General features: G+C 36.8%; 1 protein-coding gene across 42 annotated transcripts in view; it reads left to right on the forward strand.

The window, feature by feature from the left end:
• The window catches only part of CSPP1 (centrosome and spindle pole associated protein 1), a 113,797-nt gene that overhangs the window by 73,033 nt on the left and 14,603 nt on the right, over positions 1–26,161 (forward strand). For 34 of the 42 annotated variants that reach the window (XM_060393731.1, XM_060393742.1, XM_060393751.1 and 31 more), the window contains 9 exons: positions 130–277; positions 3,980–4,132; positions 7,534–7,646; positions 14,258–14,407; positions 15,047–15,193; positions 17,835–17,939; positions 19,604–19,670; positions 20,252–20,369; positions 24,629–24,765. In XM_060393731.1, coding sequence (XP_060249714.1) covers positions 130–277; positions 3,980–4,132; positions 7,534–7,646; positions 14,258–14,407; positions 15,047–15,193; positions 17,835–17,939; positions 19,604–19,670; positions 20,252–20,369; positions 24,629–24,765 — 1,138 coding nt within the window. The remainder of the gene's footprint in view (positions 1–129; positions 278–3,979; positions 4,133–7,533; positions 7,647–14,257; positions 14,408–15,046; positions 15,194–17,834; positions 17,940–19,603; positions 19,671–20,251; positions 20,370–24,628; positions 24,766–26,161) is intronic. The other 8 variants (XM_027973004.2, XM_060393748.1, XM_042254287.1 and 5 more) reach the window with 1 other exon arrangement.

The following is a 26,161-nucleotide window of genomic DNA, read 5'->3' on the forward strand; positions in this document are numbered from 1 at the left end:
AAATTTATAGTAAAGTATACTGGGAAAAAGTGTAGTTTTCTAATAAGAAAAATAAAATCTGATCTTAAAACTAATTTTTTGTATCAGAATACTTGTTAGCAGTTTTTACAAATGTTTCTTAATGTTAAGATTCAAGAAAGACAAGAAAGAAGAAAGAAAGAACGTGAAGAAAAAGAAGTATATGAAGCCAAATTAGAAGCTGAAATGAGAAATTACAACCCCTGGGGGAAAGGTGGAGGTGGTGCTCCTCTGAGAGATGACAAAGGAAATCTGATAAGTATGTTATTTCTATTGCCTTTAAAAAAATATTTATTTATTTGGCTGCATCAGGTCTTGGTTGCAGCATGTGGGATCCAGTACACTCCCTGCAGTGGGAGCAGAGTCCTAGCCACCGAACAACCAGGGAAGTCCCTGATTTGTTGTTTTTAAAAGAATCTAAGTTTAACTTTTAAAAGAATGGGGAGTAGAAAGAAGTGGGAATCATAGTCTGTAAGGAAAGGTCTCTTTTTATACAGCTTGATGCAGAAGAGGTATTTTGATAGTAAGCATGACAGCATGTTAAAAAGCCTTTCTTCATTTATTATTATTACAAATTTTTCACCCTGTAATGATAATAACTCAATTGCAGAGAAAAGTTTGTTAGTTAGCAAGTTTTTACTGAATCTAGTAGTTTGAATTTTTTGAAGTTTTCTAGTAAAAATAATAAAATCCTTACCACAATATTTTTAAACTAATAAGGTGTCTTAAGTGATCTGATGTAGTTGTGGAATGTTATGTTTAATTCTTATATGCCATATGCCCGCACAATGCAGGGGCTCTCGACAAAAACCTGGCCTCAGAAATGTTTGGCAGATTGTAGAATTATATTGATTTATCTTTCAATTATGTATTCTTAAAAATGTTTCATCTAGAAATCACACAACGGGCACTTTGAAAAGAGACTTTTTGCAACTTGTTATATATGTTTGGATGGTCTTCAATTAGCTTATAATAAAAGCAGAGAAAGATAATGGGTTTTTAAAAATCATTTAATTAGAAATGGGAAATGAATGATTAGAAAACCCATTAGAGTGATGCAAGGTAAATTTGATGTTCTTCAGGCTTATGCTTTGTCATAGGAATAACTGGGTGCTGCAGTCAGAAGATATTGGGGTATTGAGTTACTAGAGTTCTTAGTGGCTATGCCTTTGATTCTGTTAAAGATGACTTTAAAAAGATATATTTGAGGCCCACTTAGATTAATGAGGTAACTCTTTTCTTTCCCGATGGATTTATTCCTTTCCTATATTCATCTCATACTTTGTTCACAATTTTGAAGAGTAAAAGTCTTATTCTGTTTATAAAGAAAATGATTTTAGGTGATCCATGGTTAACATTTCTAATATTTGAAATTAAATGCTTATTTGAATATATATTTAAAAATATATATTACTGGAAAAAATAAATATTACTGGTTTTCCATTTAGGGATGGTACTGTAACATTTCCTTTGAAAGTAAAGGCATTTAAGTGAAAAGTGGTCTAACAAAGAACTCCCGTTTCTCAGAGGCTTAAGGCAGTGTAAGTTACTTCTCACTTAAACTGCATTCTGATGCTATTTGAGTGGTTCTCCAAGAGCTGACTTGGGAATCTGCCTCTTCCAGTGTGTCACTCTTAGAATTTTGCAGTCTTTCATTTCTAGCTGCACGGACATGGTCCAGAGGATGGGAGAACAAGTTGAGAATTTTGATGGGGCCTGACCTAAAGGTGGAGAAATATCACTTTTGTCTTTGTTCAATTGTTCAAACCTAGTTACAAGGTTCTAAAGTAACTTATTGGGAGGCTGGAAGGGTTTCTTTATACCCAGGCGGAGGACATAAAATTGATAAAGATCTACCCAGTCTTTGCTATAATAAATTTAAATTATGAATTGATAGAAGCATAATAGTTACCATGAAGGAAGTGTTTATGTAACAGAAACTTTGGGAAACACTGGAATAATTTCCTAGAAGTTTCCAGCTTGCCTCAAAGATTATTTCCAGTTCAGAGAATGTAATTATAGTGTCCTATATGTGTTTAATTGGTGGAAGTGAGTAGGATAAGTGTTTGTTATTGAATTATAAAATATTGTTTTAGAATTGCTTGACCTAACAGGAATGGAGCAAACCTTTCTGAGATATTTATTTTTAATGGTAATGTTTAGTTTGCTTATTTAATGCTTCAGTTATGCCATGAAATAAAAAAGGTGTGCTATTTTATCAAATGCAGTGGAACTGTTTTTTAATGGTATTTTCAAAGCAAGTAAACTTGAAGAATATGTTTGTTTTGTATTTAGCTGTTGCATTTGAGAGAAAGAGAGGGAACCTAATTTTCCTATTATATTCCCAATATGTAGTAAAAATCAGTGTTTTCTTTTGCTTCATTAGATGGCCAAGACCATATAACAGGGATTATGTTGGATGACTTTAATTCAGCTGCTGGCTTTTCTAATTACTCCTGTTTCATCTTTTATTACAAAGAAATTTAAGAAATTGAATGTTCACCATATTCTTAGCTCTCTGAGAAAGATCTCTTTGTAAGGTGGTTATTAAGAAAATGTCAAAATCTGTTACCCATACAATTTTAACATAGCATCAACCCTTTGAGAGTAAGTACCTCTCATTTTGATTATTTGTAATACATTTAACATATTTCCTTTCTCAGTTTTTTTAAAGTTCCCATAAAGAAAAAACCAAGTATATTCTACAGTGAGTGAATGGATAAACTGTGGTACATTCATATGATGGGATGCTACTTAGCAATTAAAAAAAAGAATGAACTGTTGATTCACAGAACAATTTGGAAGACTCCAAAGAGAAGACCTAAGGGAAAGAAGCCCTTTTACATAACACATATATTCTCAAAATAACAGAACTATAGAAATGGAGAACAAATCACTGGTACCAAGATTATGGCTGAGGACAGGGAGTAACTATGATGGAATTTTGGGGGGTGATGGGACTGTTCCGATTCCTGATTATGGTGATGTTACTTGACTGTGCATTAAAATTTTTAAAAATTGTACACTAAGAGAAAAAGTTGAAAAAAAAAATTAAAAAAACCAGTTTGAAAGATAACAAAAATATCTCATAGTTCTAATTGATTAATAGCAAGATTGCTTCACATATATTTGATTAGGTATTTAAATGTTTTTTATGCATTATATATGCCCCAGTTAGATTTATGTTTGTTTTTATGTGATTTATTGAGAGATAATTTGCATATGATAGAATTGACCCTTTTAATGTGTCAGTCAGGGCTATAAATCAAAGGCTTGATTGGGATTGGAGAATCTGTTTTCTCTGTGGCTCCCTCACAGGACTCAGGAGGCCTCAGTTCCTTGCCATGTGGGCTTCCCCTTAGAGTGTTCATTATGGAATGGTAGTTGGCTTTCTTCGAAGTGAGTGAACCAATAGATCTAGCAAGATGGAAACATAATGTCTTTTATGAAGTAGCCTTGAAAGTTTTATACCATCATTATGCAGAATCCTTTTCATAAGAAGTAATCCACACTCTAGAGGGGAATAGAGCTCCATCTTTTAAGGAATATTTATATAAAAGAAAATTTATGAATATGTTTTAAAACCCCATTCCACATGATATTTTTTCATTAGGAATACTAATGATGTTGGGTAAATTTCACTGTGACTTGTTTTGAATTGCTACTATTTGTTCTATATTTAGATAGTCAAAGTTCTAAGGTAAGGTACATATAAATAATTTTTATGGATTGTCAAAAACGTATACACTCTTTAAGTTCTCTACTAATTTTGAATTTATTTTGTAACATTATTTTTGAAGAATATCTTAAAAGTTTTGATAATCTTGTTTCTGTTTTCAGGGTACCAAGATACCATTTAATTATTCCAGCTCTGGTCCTATTGGTTCTCTTCATTTCTATTAAGCATATTAATTATAGGAGTGTGTTTATTGAAATAAATGGCTTATTTTTTCCCTCTCAGCTGATTTGAATAGAATGCACAGACAAAATATAGATGCCTACCATAACCCAGATGCAAGAACATATGAAGATAAAAGGGCTGTTGTATCTCTAGACCAAACTTTAGCCACTTCAAATGCTGAGAACCAAGAAGATGCTGCAAATAAAAACTCAGGTTTTTAATCATATATATATAATTTTTTACGTTTCTGAAGTTGTTCAGTAGTATTTCTCTTCTGTTCTCCGACAAAGTTCTTATTAAGATTTTGAGAATTTGCTTTTTCTGAGTCAGAAAGCATAACACATTATTTATGCTATTTACAATAACTTTTCTATATAGGTATTTTGAAAAAATGAATAAAGAGAAACATTTTGCTCCTTAATATTATACTATGTATTTCTTCTCAGCTTTATTAGTTCTTATATGTATTTTAGCTGTGCTAACAGCTTCATTTTGCTAGTGGGAAGGACATTTCTTAAATAGTTGTTTTTTTTTTTTTTTTCCACCCATATAGAGTTTGGTTCTTATACCCATAAGAATTAGTTTAAATTAGTGAGAACATACCAGATGTTGTATGATAAATTATACAGTGAAATTCATTTTTTGTTTGTTTTATAAACATTTGCCCTCCCTTACAAGCCACAGTGTACAAAGAAGTAAATAATTTACTTTGACTTCTGGTCACATCTCCCTTTCATAAGCGTATACCTTTGGTTTGGTGTTAAACAGGGTCCTTTAAAGATTCTGTAAATTAAAGATTATTCAGTATCTTTATGACTTGCCAGGAAAATTTGTAATCATCTTTCTTTATCAAGTATATGGGAAAATATGTTATATATTTAGAATTCAAGTGAAGTTTAAAGAATATACTGCCTTATATTTTGATGCCTATAAAAATAACCATTTATTTACAGCAAATTGAATTATTAAGGAGTGAGAGCCAAATTAATAATTTCATCGAAAATTCTACTTTTTAGTAGTCCAAAAATCAGAACTAGATTCACTGTGTAAAAATCTACTGTGGATCAAAGTAGGAAAGTATTTTCTTATAATTAGAGATTAAATAGTGATACAGGCTGTCCATGGAAACAACCTACAGTACATCTCTTGAAGTGTTCCAAAAGACTGCAGAAATTAGTGCTGCTATCAAAGGCTTGAAAGATGGAAGGCTAGTAATTTGAATCAGAGCTCACCATTTAGTCTACCTGTTTGGCCAATAAGTCATATGTATTAAACATTAAAAAAACTTTCAAAAGACTGTATGATCAGTCAGGGATATTTTGAAAGGACTCTTTAATACAGTGTTCTTGTCTAAAATTAAAATTTTTGAGAGAGCACAGAGCGTTTACTGTAAATAAATGGGGAATGTGACCAGAAGGCAAAGTAAACTTATTTTATTTCTTTGCATATCAAAACACCTTTTCATTTTATTGTAGGGAATTTTTGCTTCTTTCTGATTACCATTATTTTTCTCTTCATTGGCTGCTGCTTCTGGAGCAGTCTGTATTGAGATCAGTGGTATAGACCCCTTCACTACTCCTCTCTTCCACCCCCTGTATTGTTTGTACATAGTTCCCTCTTAGCTTAGAACTTTCTCTGTCGTCATAATAACACGTCAGGCATCTAGCTTTGCTTACCAAGCAAAAACACAGGAAAAATAGAAAGTTTCCATGACTCTTTCCCAAAAAAGAGCACAACCTTGATGATTGAATATACACAGCAGAATTTTTTATCTATTTTTATTGTGTCTAACACCAGGGTTTTGGTGCTAATTCGTGGCCAGGATGTGGTCAGGATGCTCTAGTTTACGAAATTGTAAAATGTTTAAATTCCCCTTTTTTGTGCATTGAAATTCCCTAAATTAACTTTCATTTCCTAAGAATTAACCTAAAATAGACTTTCTGAATGCAAAAAAACTATTGAGAGTCACCTAATTTGTTGCTATGCCATCATATATGTATTTGAGTTTATGTATGTGTGTGTGTATTTATATACATGTGTTCACACATACAATATACATATGTGACATGTAGTATTTTAAAGGCCTTGCTGCTACTGCTACTGCTGCTAAGTTGCTTCAGTCGTTTCCAACTCTGTGCGACCCCATGGACTGCAGCCACCCAGGTTCCTCCGTCCATGGGATTTTCTAGGCAAGAGTACTGGAGTGGGGTGCCATTGCCTTCTCCTAAAGGCCTTAAGGGAGCTCAAATATGCCTGGAAGTTGAATATCTTAATACATACTTGAGATTCACTGTCCTCTAATATTTTGTCTTCATTAGGCCTGTTTTAAAAGCTCTTCTTAATGTTTGTTGTTTTTCTTTTACTTCATGGTTTTTGGATGAAAAATCATGTTTATAAAGTTCATACTAATTTGGATTAAATTTATTTTTTTGCTTATTATGATGCTTGAATGCATTTTCATTTTCTTTGTTTAGAGTATGTCTTTCCCTTTGGTTTGTTTTTTATAATGCTTTTATGTTTAAAGGAACTTACCTTGCCTGTCTCTAACAATACTTCTTCTCTAATTGCCTCAAAGGTTTAGAATTTGACAGATCTCAATGTGAAACAAACTACTCAGTTTTGTTTTGCTGATCAGCTTTTCCACCATAACCTAAGCTTTTAATGTTTAGGTATTGATTTGCCTTTCTGCTATCTATTCAAGTAAGCATTAGTAAATTTAAATACAAAGGAAAAGAGACCTAGATGACAGCTCAACTGCAAAGCAATTGGCTTACAACCACTATATGAATGAGAGAAATAAATGCTTTAGATTGATGGTATAAGGAAACTAAAAAATGACATATTTTTATATAAATATAAAATGATATTAAAAAGTTATGTGAGCCTTAAATTTGCATGCAATTTTTTTCTTCTTTCAAAAGACTGCTGTGATATACTTATTTTCCAGGCTGCTTTTATAAAATAGTATTTTTCCTTTCCCAGAATGTTTAATACTATTTATAAATAACATATATATAGCATATTTTTAATCTTCAAATTTATATCATTAATCTGATATAATTTTTAAGTAAAAAGTATTACAGTGATTGTCATTTTAATTTTGTAAAAATTAAAAATGTTTTTAGAGCTAATTTTCTAATCTGTGTTTTAAACCATGGATAGGAATCCACTGATTTTTTAAAAGTAATTTTAGAAAATTTTTATATGTGTATACATAATACATTTAATGTGTAATTAAGCAGTATTCTTAAGAAAAGGATATTTATATCATACATAAGAACTTAAATGTGTGCTTTATAAATTTTATTTTAAAGCCTTTGCTGCAGTGAGAGTTGCTTAGGTTACTTTTATGTTTCCTTGATGACTTTCAGATAGAGCTATATTATGATTTTTCAGCTGTGTATTAATTTTATTTTAGTTTCACCAATTTTCCCTCTCTTTTCATCTGGTCTTTAGATTCTAATCTTGGTCGTCTTCTGAGTTTAGCCTCTGGGCTTCCATATTTAGCACATTTTTTCAAAATTTCAGTTTATTTAGCAGAGTCTGTATTCTTTAGCCTTTATGTTTTCTAAGCACTGGCTAATGGTATGTTTTTGCAAATTTTCCTTTTCAAGGTCATATGCAAACACAGAGCTCTCCTTTTGCTCGGGGAAATATTTTTAGTGAGCCTCCAACTGAACTTCAGATTAAACAGCAGGAATTATACAAGAATTTTCTTCGTTTTCAGGTGAAATGCTTATTTGATCATGGTTTCAAAGTTTCATAAAAGTTTTAATAAACTTGAAAGATTTTATCCACAAGATAAAGAATAAATTCTAAAATGCCATGCAGTTATCTAAAATATCTAATTCATATTAGATAGAAATTACATTATTTAATTTATATTACTATACTGTTTTATATATGAAAAAGGAATAAGGAGACATGTTAGGAATACCAGTTGACTTAATCTTTTTAAAATTTTGTTAAATCATTAAGTGTTAGAGAGTGCTAGAATTTCTAAAATTGAAACTCTTAAAATGTTCACCTATTAGACATAAAATGAATCTTTCTAGTTGTTTATGTGTTAATAGAAATAGTTTTTTTCTAAATGATTTTATATTCTTGACTCAGTTGTTTAGTTTGTAAGTAAATATTAAAAATACTCTCACATTTTGTATTTATTTGCTTCATTTATATGTGTAAGCAAATTGCATTTAAAACACTAGAAATGCCCAGAGAAAGACACTTGGGCATCAGGTGTTTATTAAGCAATGGGTTTATTGAACTCTCATACTGTGTCCACCCTTGGGATGGAGCCTGAGGTGAATTAGACACCTGCCCATAGTGGGCTCACAATATTTTCTCTTCTTACCATCCTCCCTTCCATACCCACACTTAGAACCCAGTGTCAGATTAATCTTTGGCCAGGTTAATCTTCCTTTGATATAATTTCTCACGCTTTTCTTCTTTATTTATAATCTCTGTCAGTAGCTTTTCTAAATAAACTGTCCATATTCCTTAGTCTGACACTTAAGGCTATCCAGTCTGATCCCAGCCTCCTAAATTCTTAAAGAGAGTCTACTCAAAGATGCCATTTTTTGATCCTAATTATTATGGACTCTTAAATAAGGCAGTGACATAATGGATGTGGTCCTAAGGATAATTGATCTGGCAATGCAGCTGAAGTATTTTGGGTGGATTTAAAGGACTGGAAGCATGGGTCACAGACAACTAGCCAATCTGATCACATGGACCACAGCCCTGTCTAACTCAGTGAAACTAAGCCATACCATGTGGGACCACCCAAGACAGACGGGTCATGGTGGAGAGGTCAGACAGAATGCAGTCCACTGGAGAAGGGAATGGCAAACCACTTCAGTATTCTTGCCCTATATGCTACTGGAGATCAGTGGAGAAATAAATCTAGAAAGAATGACAGGAAGGAGCCAAAGCAAAAGCAACACCCAGTTGTGGATGTGACTGGTGAAAGAAGCAAGGTCTGATGCTGTAAAGAGCAATGTTGCATAGGAATCTGGAATATTAGGTCCATTAATCAAGGCAAATTGGAAGTGGTCAAACAGGAGATGATAAGAGTGAACATCGACATTCTAGGAATCAGCGAACTAAGGTGGACTGGAATGGATGAATATGACTCAGATGACCATTATATCTAATACTGTGGGCATGATTCCCTAAGAAGAACTGCAGTAGCCATCATTGTCAACAAAAGAGTCCAAAATGCAGTACTGGGATACAGTCTCAAAAATGACAGAATGATCTCTGTTCGTTTCCAAGGCAAACCATTCAATATCACAGTAATCCAAGTCTATGCCCCGACCAGTAATGCTGAAGGAGCTGAAGTTGAACAGTTCTATGAAGACCCACAAGACCTTTTAGAACTAACACCCCCAAAAGATGTCGTTTTCATTATAGGGGACTGGAATGTGAAAGTAGAAAGTCAAGAAACACCTGGAATAACAGGTAAATTGGTCCTTGGAGTACAGAATGAAGCAGGGCAAAGGCTAATAGAGTTCTGCCAAGAGACCACACTGGTCATAGCAAACACCCTCTTCCAACAACACAAGAGAAGACTACACATCTTTCAGCAACACAAGAGAAGACTACACATGGACATCACCAGATGGTCAACACCGAAATCAGATTGATTACATTCTTTGCAGCCAAAGATGGAGAAGCTCTATACACTCAGCAAAAACAAGACCAGGAGCTGACTATGGCTGAGATCATGAACTCCTTATTGCCAAATTCAGACTGAAATTGAAGAAAGTGAAGAAAACCACTAGACCATTCAGGTATGACCTAATCAAATCCCTTATGACTGTACAGTGGAAGTGAGAAACAGATTGAAGGGACTAGATCTGATAGAGTACCTGATGAACTATGAACAGAGGTTCGTGACATTGTATAGGAGACAGGGATCAAGACCATCTCCAAGAAAAAGAAATGCAAACAAGCAAAATGGCTGTCTCAGGAGGCCTTACAAATAGCTGTGAAAAAAAAAGGAAGTGAAAAGCAAAGGAGAAGAGGAAAGACATACCCATTTGAATGCAGAGTTCCAAAGAATAGCAAGGAAAGATAAGAAAGCCTTCCTCAGAGATCGGTGCAAAGAAATAGAGGAAAACAATACAATGGGAAGACTAGAGATCTCTTCAAGAAATCAGAGATACCTAGGGAACATTTTATGCAAAGATGGGCACATTAAAGGACAGAAAGGGTATGGACTGAACAGAAGCAGAAGATATTAAGAAGAGGTGGCAAGAATACACAGAGTGAAAGTGAAGTCGCTCAGTGGTGTCCAACTCTTTGTGACCCCATGGACTGTAGCCCACCAGGCTCCTCCGTCCATGGGATTCTCCAGGCAAGAATACTGGAGTGGGATGCCATTTCCTTCTCCAGGGGATCTTCCCAACCCAGGGATCGAACCCAGGTCTCCTGCATTGCAGGCAGACGTTTTAATGTCTGAGCCACCAGGGAAGCCCAGAATACACAGAAGAACTGTACAAAAAAGAACTTCATGACCCAGATAATCACGATGGCATGATCACTCACCTAGAGCCAGACATCTTGGAATGTGACGTCAAGTAGGCCTTAAGAAGTGTCATTATGAACAAAGCTAGTGGAGGTGATGGAATTCCAGTTGAGCTATTTCAAATCCTAAAAGATGATACTGTGAAAGTGCTGCACTCAATATGCCAGCAAATTTGGAAAACTCAACAGTAGCCACAGGACTGGAAAAGGTCAGTTTTTATTCCAATGCCAAAGAAAGGCAATGCCAAAGAATACTCAAACTACTGCACAATTGCACTCATTTCACATGCTAGTAAAGTAATGCTCAAAATTCTCCAAGCCAGGCTTCAGCAATACATGAACCATGAACTTCCAGATGTTCAAGCTGGTTTTAGAAAAGGCAGAGGAACCAGAGATCAAATTGCCAACATCCACTGGATCATTGAAAAAGCAAGAAAGTTCCAGAAAAACACCTATTTCTGCTTTATTGACTATGCCAAAGCCTTTGACTGTGTGGATCACACTAAACAGTGGAAAATTCTGAAAGAGATGGGAGGAAATACGAGACCACCTGACCTGCCTCTTGAGAAACCTATATGCAGCTCAGGAAGCAACAGGTAGAACTAGACTTGGAACAACAGACTGGTTCCAAATAGGAAAAGGAGTACGTCAAGGCTGTATATTGTCGTCACCCTGCTTATTTAACTTACATGCAGAGTACATCGTGAGAAACGCTGGACTGGAAGAAGCACGAGCTGGAATCAAGATTGCTGGGAGAAATATCAATAACCTCAGATATGCAGATGACACCACCCTTGTGACAGAAAGTGAAGAAGAACTATAGAGCCTCTTGATGAAAGTGAAAGACGAGAGTGAAAAAGTTGGCTTAAAGCTCAACATTCAGAAAACAAAGATCATGGCATCTGGTCCCATCACTTCTTGGAAAATAGATGGGGAAACAGTGGCTGACTTTATTTTTATGGGCTCCAAAATCACTGCAAATGGTGACTGCAGCCATGAAATTAAAAGACGCTTACTCATTGGAAGAAAAGTAATGACCAACCTAGATAGCATGTTCAAAAGCAGAGACATTGCCAACAAAAGTCCATCTAGTCAAAGCTATGGTTTTCCCAGTTGCCATGTATAGATGTGAGAGTTGGATCATAAAGAAAGCAGGGCAGTGAAGAATTGATGCTTTTGAACTGTGGTGTAGATAAGACTCTTGAGAGAGTCCCTTGGACTGGAAGGAGATCCAACCAGTCCATCCTAAAGGAGATCAGTCCTGTATATTCATTGGAAGGACTGATGCTGAAACCAAAGCTCCAATACTTTGGCCACCTGATGGGAAGAACTGACTCATTGGAAAAGACCCTGATGCTGGGAAAGATTGAAGGCAGGAAGAGAAGAGGATGACAGAGAATGAGATAGTTGGATGGCATCACCAACTCGACGGACATGAATTTAAAGTCCGGGAGTTGGTGATAGACAGGGAAGCCTGGCATGCTGCAGTCCTTGGAGTTGCAAAGAGTTGGACGTGACTGACCGACTGAACTGAGGGTAGAATTTAGGGAAAAATAAATAAATCTTGTCATTCTGTCGTCTTTGTTTGTAAGATAGGTTTACATATATTTTCTTATTAAACCTCACAATTCTCTGAGGAAGGTATTACTATTTTTTATTTTAAGACCAAAAAAAGGCTGAGGCGCTCCTGTGTTGGCAGAACTAGGACACTGGCCCCAAGTCTCCTGCCTTTAAGTGTCATACCTAGAGAGTCCACACTCTCCAGTGTCTGTCTTCTGGGAAAAAAATAGTAGTATTGTTGGAAACTTTGACTTACTAGTTTCAGAATAAGTTCAACCTTCAGTTCTCCCAGCCTATAAAGTGATGGTTTATGTATTTTTCTTTTAGGAATCTGTTAAAATCTCCTGCTTTCCCCTCAAACAAAATCTATTCCAGAGCTCCAAGAAAATGTAAAATAGCTAAATGGTATTTATTAATATAACAATATAGTGTCAGACAAAAAAGAATCCCCAAACTTTAAGTGTTAAAATAAATGTTATAAAATGTTGAGATCTGTGCTCAAAGATGCAAAGGAAGCCTTAGCTCCATGTCTGCATAAATAAGTTTTAACACTAAAAAACTTACACAATTAGTTTTAGTGTAGCAATAGTCTTCATGTGCTTCAAATTTGGTGAATAATACATGTGAGTGTTTAGATGTCATTTTAAACTGCAACTTTGAAAATAATTAGCAAGTTTAACAAACTATTTGCAGGACCAGTGAACTGCTTTTGTATTATATGGTTTGCAAACCATTGATCTGAGCAATAACTTTGCTCTTTCTGTGGAAGAGCTGTGTGGCATTTTTGTTGGAATGATATTTCTGTGGATTCATTAGGTGTGAGATCATTTATGATTGTGACCCATTAATGGTGAAGTGACCTGGTGATTGTGATAATTTTTTTCATGGAGGAGAAAAAGGGACTGAGTGTTAAATGTGTGGTTTTATTGTATGGTTCATGAATGATGTTTTCTTTAGGGCTGTTGTAATTGAGGAGCTGATTATATACACACCACTTAGTCCTAAATATTAGGACTGTACATATTTAAAAGGTTTGTGATAAATGTTGGAAAAAGCCCTAGCATGTAAAGTTGTGGCATAGGTAAGAAGACTACAGTTGTTATAGCTCAAAAGTTTGACAGCACTAAATATAGCAATATTGAGACTAGAGGAAATGCAGATAAGAACTCTTAAAATATTGTGAATAGTCATGATCAATCCATACTTAAGAGGAATAAAAATTTATTGATATCTTTAAACCAGCATCATGAATCCTCGGGTCCCATGCTGTCATTCTTCTGTGTCTCATTCATGAAGGATATAGACTATCTCTTAGAGTCTTCCTCCTGTCACATCTTAGACTTTGCCTTATAATATTCGCCTAGGACACTCAGCACTGCAGGTTTCAGGTGGCATTCAAACAAAACTTAATTACGAATCCTTGTAGCTGACATCTTCATAAACCTTACATCTTGTCATTAGAAAGAAAATAAGAAAGGCTGTTCTAGGGAAGAGATTTCTACTTAAAGAATGGTTGCTAAAATATTTCACTGCTGTTTCAGGATACTAGTCACAAGGAACTTTGAGACATAGTAGTAGTAGTCATTGGAGAAGGCAATGGCACCCCACTCCAGTACTCTTGCCTGGAAAATCTTATGGATGGGGGAGCCTGGTGGGCTGCAGTCCATGGGGTCGCTAAGAGTCGGATACGACTGAGCGACTTCCCTTTCACTTTTCACTTTCATGCATTGGAGAAGGAAATGGCAACCCACTCCAGTGTTCTTGCCTGGAGTATGCCAGGTTCGGGGGAGCCTGGCGGGCTGCTGTCTATGGGGTCACACAGAGACGGACACGACTGAAATGACTTAGCAGCAGCAGCAGTAGTAGTCATTATAGAAGAATATAATCATGAATTACTAAGTACTGGACCTTCTACATAGGAACTTTTATGTTTTTTACATACATATTTTCATTTCAATCTTTGAGCACCACTTTGAGATATAGACGTTAGTAACTCTTTTTTTACCAAATGACAAAACTGAACCAGAAAGTTTCGTAAGGTCTGTGGGAGCTGGAATTTTACTTAGAGCTCTTATCATTATATCATGTGGCCTCTAATACAATATAGAAAACTGAAAAATTTAGGAACTTACTTTTACTTATAAAAGCAGGATATAAAGGTTGAATTCATAGAATAACAGGGTAAATTAAGTGGTATTCTAACTTTTCATGAGTTTCACAAAGTAATAACTAGGTTTAATTCTTTAGATTGAGGAAAAGAAACAAAGAGAAGAAGCAGAGCGAGAGAGATTAAGAATTGCTGAAGAAAAAGAAGAAAAACGGCTTGCAGAACAGAGAGCTCGAATCCAGCAAGAGTATGAAGAGGAGCAGGAAAAGAAAAGGGAGAAAGAGGAGGAGGTGCATTTTTTCCCTACTCTCTTTTTCTGCTTAGTCTGAGAATGAACTCCTTACTTTGACTTGAAAAGATACCTATTACTCACAAAGGAGAACAGTCTTGGAATACATTTAGAAAATAGCAGATCAATATGCATTTGTTAGATGTTATTTTATAAAAATAAAATACTAAATTAAAAGAGATACTAAATTAAGTAGAGATAATTAAGAAATACCAAATTAAGAAAAGAAAAGAGATAGACTATTTTTTACAGCTAAAAAATAGTTTAGACTGACTAGCATGTTGTAATATTTTAGATGCCTAATATTTTATTATTAAACAGACCAGTATGTCATCTACGGGTTTCCTTGATGACTCAGCAGTAAAGAATCTGCCTGCAGTGCAGGAGACACAGGTTTGAGCCCTAGGTCAAGAGGATCCCCTGGAGGAGGAAATGGCAACCCACTCCAGTATTCTTGCCTGGAAAATCCCATGGCCAGAGGAGCCTGGTAGGCTATAGTCCAAAGGGTTGCAAAGGATCGGACACAACTGAGTGACTTGAGCACATATCGTCTATAACCTCCGTTTTATCTCTTTATTTCACACAAATATGAATGAACTGAATGTGTGTATGGAGTGTGTATTTTTTCTTTATTTTAAAGCAAAGACTGAAAAACGAAGAGCTTATTCGGTTAGCTGAAGAAAGACGAAAAGAAGCAGAAAGAAAGAAGAAAGAAGAAGAAGAAAAACATAACCTACAACTTCAGCATTACTATGAAAGAGAAAACATGATTGGGGAAGATACAAAGGTAAGTTTCAGAGAAAAATGTTTGTGGAACCCATCGTTTAACCCATTTTCCCTGTAAAAGTAGAGTGGTCAGCACAAAGCAGAGGAGGTGCTTTTGTCTCTACTTCCGTCGTGGTGCTTTTCTGGGTGCAGCGCACTGAACTTTCTGTACTAGGTGATGTCACTGTGCTTTGTTGTATTTTCCCTGCTGTGAACAGAGTAGGCTTGTTCCCACGGGTCCGTGGACAAGCACCTCAGGAACTGTTCCTGATAAGATTGAAAGTGTTTGGAAACTTTCATAGCAATTTGTCATTATAATTTTATGTCTGTTGAATCTGTGTAAAAAAAAAAAAATTGGGTTTGGATTTTGTAACATCTGTTAAAATTTTTTATTTCGCTAGTACAGTTGACCCTTGAACCAGGGTTAAGTCCAGGGGTTAATCCATGTGTGTAATTGATAATTGGCCCTCCATACTTGCAGTTCCTACACGTCTGTATAATCAGCCCACCACTGCCTGTAGTACTGCAGCATTTGATACAGAAAAATACCTCGGTGGAAGTGGACCTGTGTGGTTCAAACCTGCATTGTTCAAGGATCAACTATAATTCATTCTTACTCTTTTATGCATCTGTCCACGATGGATTGGAAATTAAAAAAGAAACTTGTGGCTCACTGCAGATTGATTTGAAGTCCATGTTTTTGAGATGGGGGTTGATTCACCCTTAGGTGTGTGAATCAGTTATTAGGTGTTTTCTCTTTAGAAAATCAGTTTGCCCTTATGAAAATCCAGTTCATATCTTTGCTTGTTATTCAGAGCTATATTTAAAATGTAGTATGTACAGTATCACTTGTTTAGTTACTGTCATGTCCATCTATTTTGCAACCCCCATGGACTGTAGCCCACAGACTCTTCTGTCCATGGGATTTCCCAGGCAAGGATACTGGAGTGGGTTTCCATTTGCTTCTCCAGTGGATCTTCCTGACCCACAAATTGAACCTACATCTCCCGCGTTGGCAAGCAGATTCTTACCACCGAGCCCATACCATTCAGTCACTCGATTGTGGCCGAGTCTTGGCGACCCCATGAATTGCAGCATGCTAGGCCTCCCTATCCATCACCAACTCCCATACTCATGTGCATCGAGTCGGTGATGCCATCCAGCCATCTCATCCTCTGTCGTCCCCTTTTCCTCCTTCCCCCAATCCCTCCCAGCATCAAAGTCTTTTCCAATGAGTCAACTCTTTACATGAGGTGGCCAAAGTATTGGAGTTTCAGCTTTAGCATCATTCCTTCCAAAGAACACCCAGGACTGATCTCCTTTAGAATGGACTGGTTGGGTCTCCTTGCAGTCCAAGGGACTCGCAAGAGTCTTCTCCAACACCACAGTTCAAAAGCATCAATTCTTCAGTGCTTAGCTTTCTTCACAGTCCAACTCTCATATCCATACATGACCACCGGAAAAACCATAGCCTTGACTAGATGGACCTTTGTTGGCAAAGTAGTGTCTCTGCTTTTGAATATGTTATCTAGGTTGGTTGTAACTTTCCTTCCAAGGAGTAAGCGTCTTTTAATTTCATGGCTGCAATCACCATCTGCAGTGATTTTGGAGCCCCCCAAAATAAAGTCTGACACTGTTTCCACTGTTTCCCGTCTATTTCCCATGAAGTGATGGGCCCAGATGCCATGATCTTCATTTTCTGAATGTTGAGCTTTAGGTCAACTTTTTCACTCTCCTCTTTCACTTTCATCAAGAGGCTTTTTAGTTCATCTTCACTTTCTGCCATAAGGGTGGTGTCATCTGCATATCTGAGGTTATTGATATTTCTCCCAGCAATCTTGGTTCCAGCTTGTGTTTCTTCCAGTCCAGCGTTTCTCATGATGTACTCTGCATATAAGTTAAACAAGCAGGGTGACAATATACAGCCTTGACGTACTCCTTTTCCTATTTGGAACCAGTCTGTTGTTCCATGTGCAATTCTAACTGTTGCTTCCTGACCTGCATACAGATTTCTCAAGAGGCAGGTCAGGTGGTCTGATATTCCCATCTCTTTCAGAATTTTCCACAGTTTATTGTGATCCACACAGTCAAAGGCTTTGGCTTAGTCAATAAAGCAGAAATAGATGTTTTTTCTGGAACTCTCTTGCTTTTTCGATGATCCAGTGGATGTTGGCAGTTTGATCTCTGGTTCCTCTGCCTTTTCTAAAACCAGCTTGAACATCTGGAAGTTCACGGTTCATGTATTGCTAAAGCCTGGCTTGGAGAATTTTGAGCATTATTTTACTAGCATGTGAAATGAGTGCAATTGTGCAGAATTGAATTTCTGACTTCTTGGGTAGATACGTTTTTTAATGGAAGGTAGTTGATTTACAATATTAATATATTGGTTTTGAGTGCACAACATAGTGATCTAATATTTTTATAGATTTTTTGGTAAATATTTTATTAAATTAAAGCAATAGTAGTCCGAACCTCTTTGGTGGTCTTGTTAACTACTAGCGGTATGTGTGTTTGCATATGTATATGTATACATATATGTGTGTGTGTGTTAGCACACACATACATGTTGGGCTATGTGTATACACACATAGACATATGTTGGGGAATATGTGTGTTTATGCATATATATATATATATATTTCCCGCCCCTCCCCTCACATCAGCACTTGAGACAGCCTTCTCCTGTGGTTCCTGCTCTTCAGAATAAGATTGCAAGCAGAGTCCAAAGACCTCCTTCAGTTGACAGCATTATAACTTCCTTTACTCAGGTATATGCTTTTTCTTTTGATTTATTCATTTAAGATTAAGGGGATTGAATGAGATTTTCTTATTTATCTTAATTAGCTAGATTACTTTTTTCGGATCTGAAACATAGGTGATGTTTACATTAATTTGTCTGTTTCTTCAGTTGTAATGGTAATACTTACAAATGATAAAACTTTGGTGCCCTGAAGTTTCAGTTCTTTTGACAGCTCATAATTTAGCATGTGGCTCTTGGTCAGGTCTCTCAGGAAGGCTTTTTCTTTGATAATATATCTACTAGCTAATTGTAGTTATGCTGATAAAGTCCTTTGTACTTTAGACTGAATTACAATTAAAAGACAACCAGGAAAATGTTCCAGAAAGGGTTGATCCTTGAGTTGACTCTTAAAGAGTGAGTAGGAATTTGCCAAAAAGAGGATGAGGATGATCAACTTCCAGCACATGCAGAATCTTGGAGGGAACTGTAAGCCACGTGGCAGCATGTAGAATACATGGTTTGGTCTGGCCTGATAATTCCTGACCATGACGTAGGGGAGGTGAAGGTTAGAACATATGCAGGATGTTGTATGGAGTGCTAGAGGGCTTGACTTCATTCTATAGGGTACCAAAGAGGCCAATTGCTAGAATAGACAAAGAAATGTATTAGAATGCCTTCCTCAGCCCCACCCTCTGTGGTTCTGATTTAGTAGGTCTGTGGTCATGTATGGTGTTCATGTAATGTTTTAAGTAGGAAAATGACATGGCCGTGTTTGTCTTGCATAATGTTCTCTCAGGCAGTGGTATGGAGATGCATCATGGAGGTGGAGCAAAACTGTAAAGTTAAGATGCTTTTGTAGAAGTCCAGATGTGATTTTGAGGACCTAAACAATGGCAGTGACATTAAGAACTGAGAAAGGGTGACAACTTCAAGATATGTTTATGAAACACAGATAGTGGTATACTGTGTGTGGTGGGTGGGAGTCAGTGACAACTTTATATAGAGTAGGCGGTTGAAAATACAGGTCGTGGCCAAGGAAGGAGCTCTGCACCGGATTTGTAGTTTGAAGACTACTAACATTACTGCCTAAGTAGTACGATTGACTCGTGTGTGTTCAGGGGAAGTAGAGGGCTGAGGATCTAACAGTAGAGAATTATCACCACTTAGAGCAAGGAAATAAAGTGTCAATGATAGTAGTTGCTACTAGCTAAGTAAAATAAGGCCTTAAAATGCCCGTAGAATGCATCGCTGAGGGAGCTGCCAAGGCAGTGGCTGCGAGGTGAGGTGTGAACGGGAATAAGGAAGCAGGCGCCATACTACTGCAATACTTTTTTTTTTTTTTTTAAGAATGGCTGTGAAGGAAGGAGAGAATGGATGGTAGATCGTGAGTGATGAAGGGTGAGGTTAGTTTTTTAAGCACAGCCTGATAGAAAGGTGGTAGAGAAAGAAGAGTCAGGGATGGAGGAGATGGGGGTCCCCTGTCAGATACAGAGCACAGGTGAGAGTACTGTCTTTGGCTAGGGCAAGGCCTTTCCCATGGTAGTGGGAAGAAAAAATAAATGTAGGTAAGTTTATAGGTAGATTGGTTGGGAATCTGGTTTCTCTTCTTTCTTTCTTTCTTTTTAAAGTTCTTCTTTTAAAGCTGAGTAGGGAAGACATACTGACTTTATCTTTGTCGTGATTGTTAAACAGGACAGTTCCATGTCCATGGCACAGTCTCCTCCGGTACCTGCCAGGAAGAACCAGCTTCGTGCAGAAGGTAGAGCTGACTGTTAAGCCTGTAATCTATACTGTTTCCTTTTTTCTAACTTTTTCTTGTTCTGAAAAATAAGAATCACAGAATATTGTAAGGTAGTATAGAGAGGTGCTGTGCACCCTGCCCGTAGCTTCCCTCAGTGGTGCAATATCACAACCAGGAGATTGACACTGGCATGCTCTATGGACCTGTGTCTGGTTTCACTTGCACTAATTTATGTGTTTGTGTGTGTAGTTCTGTGCATTTTTATCATGTGTAAATTGTGTAACTACCACACAATCAAGGTTACAGAACTGTCCATCATCACAAAGGAACTCCATTTTGCTGCCCCTTAATAGGGGAAGGCAGTCTCTCCCTCCCTTCAGGAATGTTTCTAAATGTTTGAAATTCTTGTATTATCAGAAGTGTGTTTATGGGTCTTAATAATGTTCATACAATGCATCTATATATAAAGCCTTAAAAATAACTTTCCATAAAAATGTAACTGAGCATTTCAGCTTTATAAGTCATAAAGGTTATGTTTAGTGTTTAACCTTTTATTCATGTACCTCTCTCATTTTTCATTTATTGATGGAAATTTTCAGAGGAGAAAAAAAATGTAATTATGGAATTATCAGAAATGAGAAAACAGCTTCGTAGTGAAGAGCGACGTCTGCAGGGGCGGTTACTACACATTGACAGTGACGATGACGTTCATATAAGGCAAGTTCTGAATTCCATAGTTTTGTCTGTTCTTGTATTCTCTTCTGTCAGAATCAGGAATCAGAAGCTGTCCAGTAATTCTACAGTTTTGGAACAGGATTAATTATCATAAGCCCACATCTATTAGAATTTCGCAAGCTTGAAAAATGTTTTTAATGGATTATTGATGAAATTGTAATGATTGAAAATAGCTCCCCACTCCCACCCCCCCCCAGAAGAAATAAGCTAAATAATTATAGTCTAGTGGGGGGACTCACTAGGTGGTTCTAGTTAGTGGTAAAGAATTGGCCTGCCAGTGCAGGAGACACAGGAGACATGGGTTCGATCCTTGGGTCAGGAAGATCCCCTGAAGTAGGAGATGGCAACGCACTCCAGTATTCTTGCCTGCGAAACCTATGCACAGAGGAGCCTGGCAGGCTGTGGTCCGTGGAGTCACAAAGAGTCAGACACGTCTAAGCACATTTCACAAGCAACAAGCAAGGGAGGGAATCGGTACAACTAATACAAAATAATGTGTGATTTCTTTAGTCTATTTGTTTTTGTAGTATATGATATATTTTCTTTCTTTTCTCTTTTTGGCACAAGAGCTCTCTCTTTAATTAGCTAATATGCTATTTAATTCACATTCTTGAATTTTATGTAGATAAAGCTGCCTTCATAAAATGATTCATTGCAGTTGTGAAATCTATTCACTGTGAAAATATGAGATATTTAATGAATATTGATTTAAGTAAAAGTAAAATATTTAAGTTGAGCGTTTTAATTGTCCCTCTGTACTGCCAGTAATGTATTTATGAGTGGTGATGACAGTGGTAGTATTGATAGGAGAAAGAAAGAAAAAAAGAAAGAAGTAGGACTTTCTTAAGGCAAACCAAGAGTCTTATCCCTAATCATGACATTTTAATAGGATTAGACAGTGACAAATCAGTAGTGGGAACAGGCTATTCTTCAAGCTCTGTCTTTAGGATAGATAGTCTCACTACAGAGAAATCACTGCATGAAAAATAATTGACTAATTTAGGACTCAGATGGATTCAGAAGTTGCTTCATAAGCTAATCTAGGTGATAAGGAATTCCAAGATAGGAAAGTGATAGTTGAAGAAGACATAGACTCAGTTCAGTTCAGTTCAGTTGCTCAGTTGGGTCCAACTCTTTGCGACCCCATGAACTGCAGCACACCAGGCCTCCCTGTCCATCACCAACTGCCGGAGTCCACCCAAACCCATGTCCATTGAGTCAGTGATGCCATCCAACCATCTCATCCTCTGTCGTCCCCTTCTCCTGTCCTCAATCTTTCCCAGCATCAGAGTCTTTTCCAGTGAATTAGCTCTTCTCATCAGGTGGCCAGAGTATTGGAGTTTCAGCTTCAACATCAGTCCTTCGAATGAACACCCAGGGCAGATCGCTTTTAGAATTGGACTGGTTGGATTTCCTTGCAGTCCAAGGGACTCTCGAGAGTCTTCTCCAACATCACAGTTCAAAAGCATCAATTCTTCGGTGCTCAGCTTTCTTCACAGTCCAACTCTCACATCCATACATAGACATAGACTAGACAGTTATGAAACAATCTCCTTACCTCTCCTTTTTGGTCTTCTAAAACGTCAGGCATAGAAACTTGGTCGTTGAAGGGAAAATAATAGCAGAAAACTTCAGAGGTGGAATAACCAAAGACAGTTACTTTTTAAAACTGTTTTTAAAATATTTTCCTTCAGCAGTGTATTGTTTCCTGAAATATTTTTGTTCCCGCAAAATAGCTTACAGACTGTCAAACACTTCTGATCATTTTTGCCAAAAGGCCTCATAAGTTTTCTAAAGCAATATTCTTCAAACTGTAGGTTGCAGTCTTTTAGTAGCTTGTAAAATCAATGTAAGTGCGTAACTACCACATTTTCTTTGAAGAGTGTTTATCTTAAAAAAAAAAAAAGTTTATTTTGGCATAATTTTAGATCATAGGAAAGTTGCAAACATAGTTTCTATAGACCCCTCAACCCAGTTCTTCCTATTGTTAACATCTTACATTCACAGGATGTTTGTCACAACTAAGAAGCTGACGTTGGAATATTAACCACAATCTAAATTCTAGACTTTATGGATTTCTCCAGTTCTTCTATCAGTATCTTCCTTCTGTTCCAGGATTTAGTCAGTACAGGGCACCACACTGCGTTTAGTTGCCATGTCTCCTAGTCTCCTCTGATCCAGGACAGTTTTTCAATCTTCCCTTGTATTTTTATGCCTATGACAGCCTAGGGAGATATTGGCTGGCTGTCCTATAGAATGTCCCCCACTCTACATTTGTCTGATGTTTTCTCATTATTAGGCCAGGGTTAAGGGGTTTTGGAAAGAATAATACAGGGTAGCCTTTTCATCACATTGTATCAGAGGGTACAAGATGTGCATATGATGGAACCTCTAAGTTTAGCACACTTGTAAGAATTGAGAGGTGGTGGGAATAAGCTTTATCTCCTGGAGAGGGTGTTATCTATGTATATTTAGAATTCTTCTGTTAGAATTTTTCTATAAGAAAGAATGTCCCTTCTCCTCTGTTTGTTTAGTTATCCAGCCATTTACTTATATCACTGTTGTTTTGTGTATATTTCTTTTGTACTTTTTGTTACCATCCAGTGTTATTTGTGGTGTTGATTACTTCCCTGGTGGCTCAGACGGTAAAGCGTCTGCCTACAGTGTCTACAATACAGGAGACCCAAGTTCAGTCCCTGGGTCGGGAAGATCTGGAGAAGGAAATGGCAACCCACTCCAGTACTCTTGCCTGGAAAATTCCATGGATGGTGGAACCTGGTAGGCCTCTAGTCCATGGGGTCACAAAGAGTCAGACACAACTGAGTGACTTCACTTTCACTTTAAGTTGTTGCAGCTTTGGCTACTGAGAGGTCTTTCCTGTTGGCTCTTGTGTCTCTTTGACATGTCCCATCCTTTTGTTTTTTGAGCAGTTTTGTACTCTGTTGCTGCAGGAGGCTCCAGGATCCTCTTGTGTATTCCTTGCCCCTGCCCTGGAATCAGCCATTTCTCTAAGGAGTCCTGGTTCCTCTTGGAGAACCGTGTCTATAAACCATGCTCTTGGTGGACATAGCTAGATAATATACATATGTATATATACTAAGTCATAAACATCTGTTATTGTTGTGTCTGTCAATTTGTATATGCTTCAGTTATACTGATATCTATGACTGTAGTCCAGGATATGGTAGGATTTTAATGTAGCATGTTAACCTGCGTAATTATGCTTCACTTAGATTTTTGTTAGCATTCTCTAGGCGTGTTCTGGCTAGGTAAACAAGGTGAGGAAATGTCAAGATATAGACTGGCTAGGTAATGGAATATTAACCCAAGGTGGTAATTTTCAACAAAGAATTCTTCTGTAGTAGGTCAACTACTTCAAAGTAATAGGTCAGTATTGGTTTTCTATATTTACTTTCAAGATGTTATAAATGCCTTAACTGTTGCAACTTTCCATATTCCAGATATGCATATTCAATTAAATGTAATGATTATTGACATTTTATTTCTTTTCATTCATAAACTGAAGACCATATGTGCTCTTTTCTGGCAAATCAGTATAAGAAAGAGAAACCAGGCAGCTTTTCAGTTTTCTCACTTGCAAATCTTGCATAATAATTTCTACCCCATGAGATTCTAGTGAAGAATAAATAGATGTATGTATTGGAAAGTACCTTGTAAATTCTGTGTGCTAACTTAAGTTAGATAATATATTTTAGAATTGCCATCATTTAGTAAGAATTGGTTAAATATATTTTACTTCAGTGTAGTTTTCACTGTGTATTGTGATTAGAGACATCTTAGTGTTGGTTCTTTATTTCAGTTTTATAAATAGTTTCACGAAAAGAATCTCTTATTTGTTAATTAATTCACCATATTATTGAGTTCCTCATATATGTTAGGCACAGATGATGCAGTCAGATGTATAGTAAGTAGCAGAGCTAGTCTTTGAATCTTGATTTCTTTGACCAAAGACTACTGTTTCTACTACATTAACATTTTAAGGTAAAGCTAACTCGTTCTGTTCTTCCAATAAGATACTTTGCTTCTGAGCATTTTGAAAGATTACAGTGACCTTATAAATAACCTATTTTAATATAGAGAATTGAAATAACAGCTACTAGAATAAATTTTTATAATATACTGTAGTGAAAGATGCCAAATTTCTTTTATAGGGAGTTAAATGTCAACTCAGATTTTCTTCTTATAAAAACGCGTTTATCATAATTTGTTACTATCTATAGGAAAAGAGAAAGTTCCATGGATGTATTTGATATGGCCAGACATCGGTTACAAGCTCCCGTCAGAAGACCGTCACCTAAGAGCTTAGACTCTGCTTCTTCTCAGAATATTCATGACTTTAAGGAGCTGAAAGATAGAGGTAAGAATGCTGTTATTTTAAAGGTAGAGCCAGAGTGTTCTACCCATATTCAAGGGTCTTTAAAGACATTTGTATCCTTTTTCTCAAGTAAAGTTTCATTTATGGTATCTATTAAGTGACAATGAATAAGACTTCTGTATTGCTCTAGTTCTTCAGTTTATCAGTCTGGCGGGGATAGAGCTTTGCTGTAGCTATTTTCTTTTGCAGGGCATACAGCTCTTAAAGCCACAGGAGTGGATTAGATCAGTGACATAGTATGAAGAGTGGCACCTGGCATTTAGTGGAGGATGGACAGCAAGATGAGCTTAGGAAGGAGACGAAGAAAAAGTCAGTGATTGGAGGAAAAGCAGGAGAATGTCAGTCCTGAAACTGAGGGAACAGAGTCTGCCAGGGAGAAGGGTTGTGTAAAGTTAATATTGGAAGGTGTCAGTCACATCATAGGTCAGCGGTGACCTCAAATAGCTCTTTTTAGGCAGAATTATTGGGTCAGAAGCCAGTTACCTTTGGAATGAGGATTGAATAATTAGGAAGCACGGTATTGGAGGCAATAAGTGTAAGAATCCTTGGAAGAAGCATGGCTGGGAAGGGGGGAATCACAGGGTCTGGAACTGGAGGACTTGTTAGGATGCTGATGTGAAAGCTGTTTAGAGAAGTAAGAGGCTTATAGTATAGGGGAAGGAGGGAATGACCGTTGAAGAGAGCAGAGCCCCTGAGCAGTGGAGGAAATAAAGGATTGTTGAAGGAAGGGAGTAAAAAGATCTGATGCAGCCACTTAGGAGGAGGAGAGAAAGCTAATTAGGGAAGTTGGCTTGCCAAGGTAACAAAGGCCTGGGAGACTGAAAATGTGTAGGGGAACCAGAATGTGTTACGTGATTTTTATTCGGGAGCACTCTCAGAGCATCCTTTGGAGCAGAGGAGGCAGGCTGTTGGATGGTGGTCATATAACCTATACCAGATGAGTTTACTTCTGTTTCTCATTTTGAAAGTAGTATCTATTTTAGAAGTTTTAAAAATTTAGAAAGAGAGGGAAACATCTCTTTACTCAAATCACCTAAATATAAAACCAGTTGATATTTGGTATATTTACTAGTCTTTCTGAGCTTAATTAAAATGAAAAAGATGAAAGCTAGATGTAATTATGTTATTCAGATATACATGTCATCAAGTACATATACCATAGTTATGTTTTTATGCTATCATTTATTGATTGCTTATTATATGCCAGGCGTTATATTAATCCAGTAGGACTTAGAATTTGGTCAGGGGACTTTTTGAGGTCAAAACTATTTTTATTATAAACTAAGACATTATTTGCCCTTTTAATTTTTATTCTTTCCTGTGTGTACAGGTTTTTGAGAAGTTATATGACATGTGATAACTTCATTGCTCTGAAGCT

This window comes from Ovis aries, chromosome 9 (genome assembly GCF_016772045.2).
Source record: "Ovis aries strain OAR_USU_Benz2616 breed Rambouillet chromosome 9, ARS-UI_Ramb_v3.0, whole genome shotgun sequence".
Classification (NCBI taxonomy): Eukaryota; Metazoa; Chordata; class Mammalia; order Artiodactyla; family Bovidae; genus Ovis; species Ovis aries.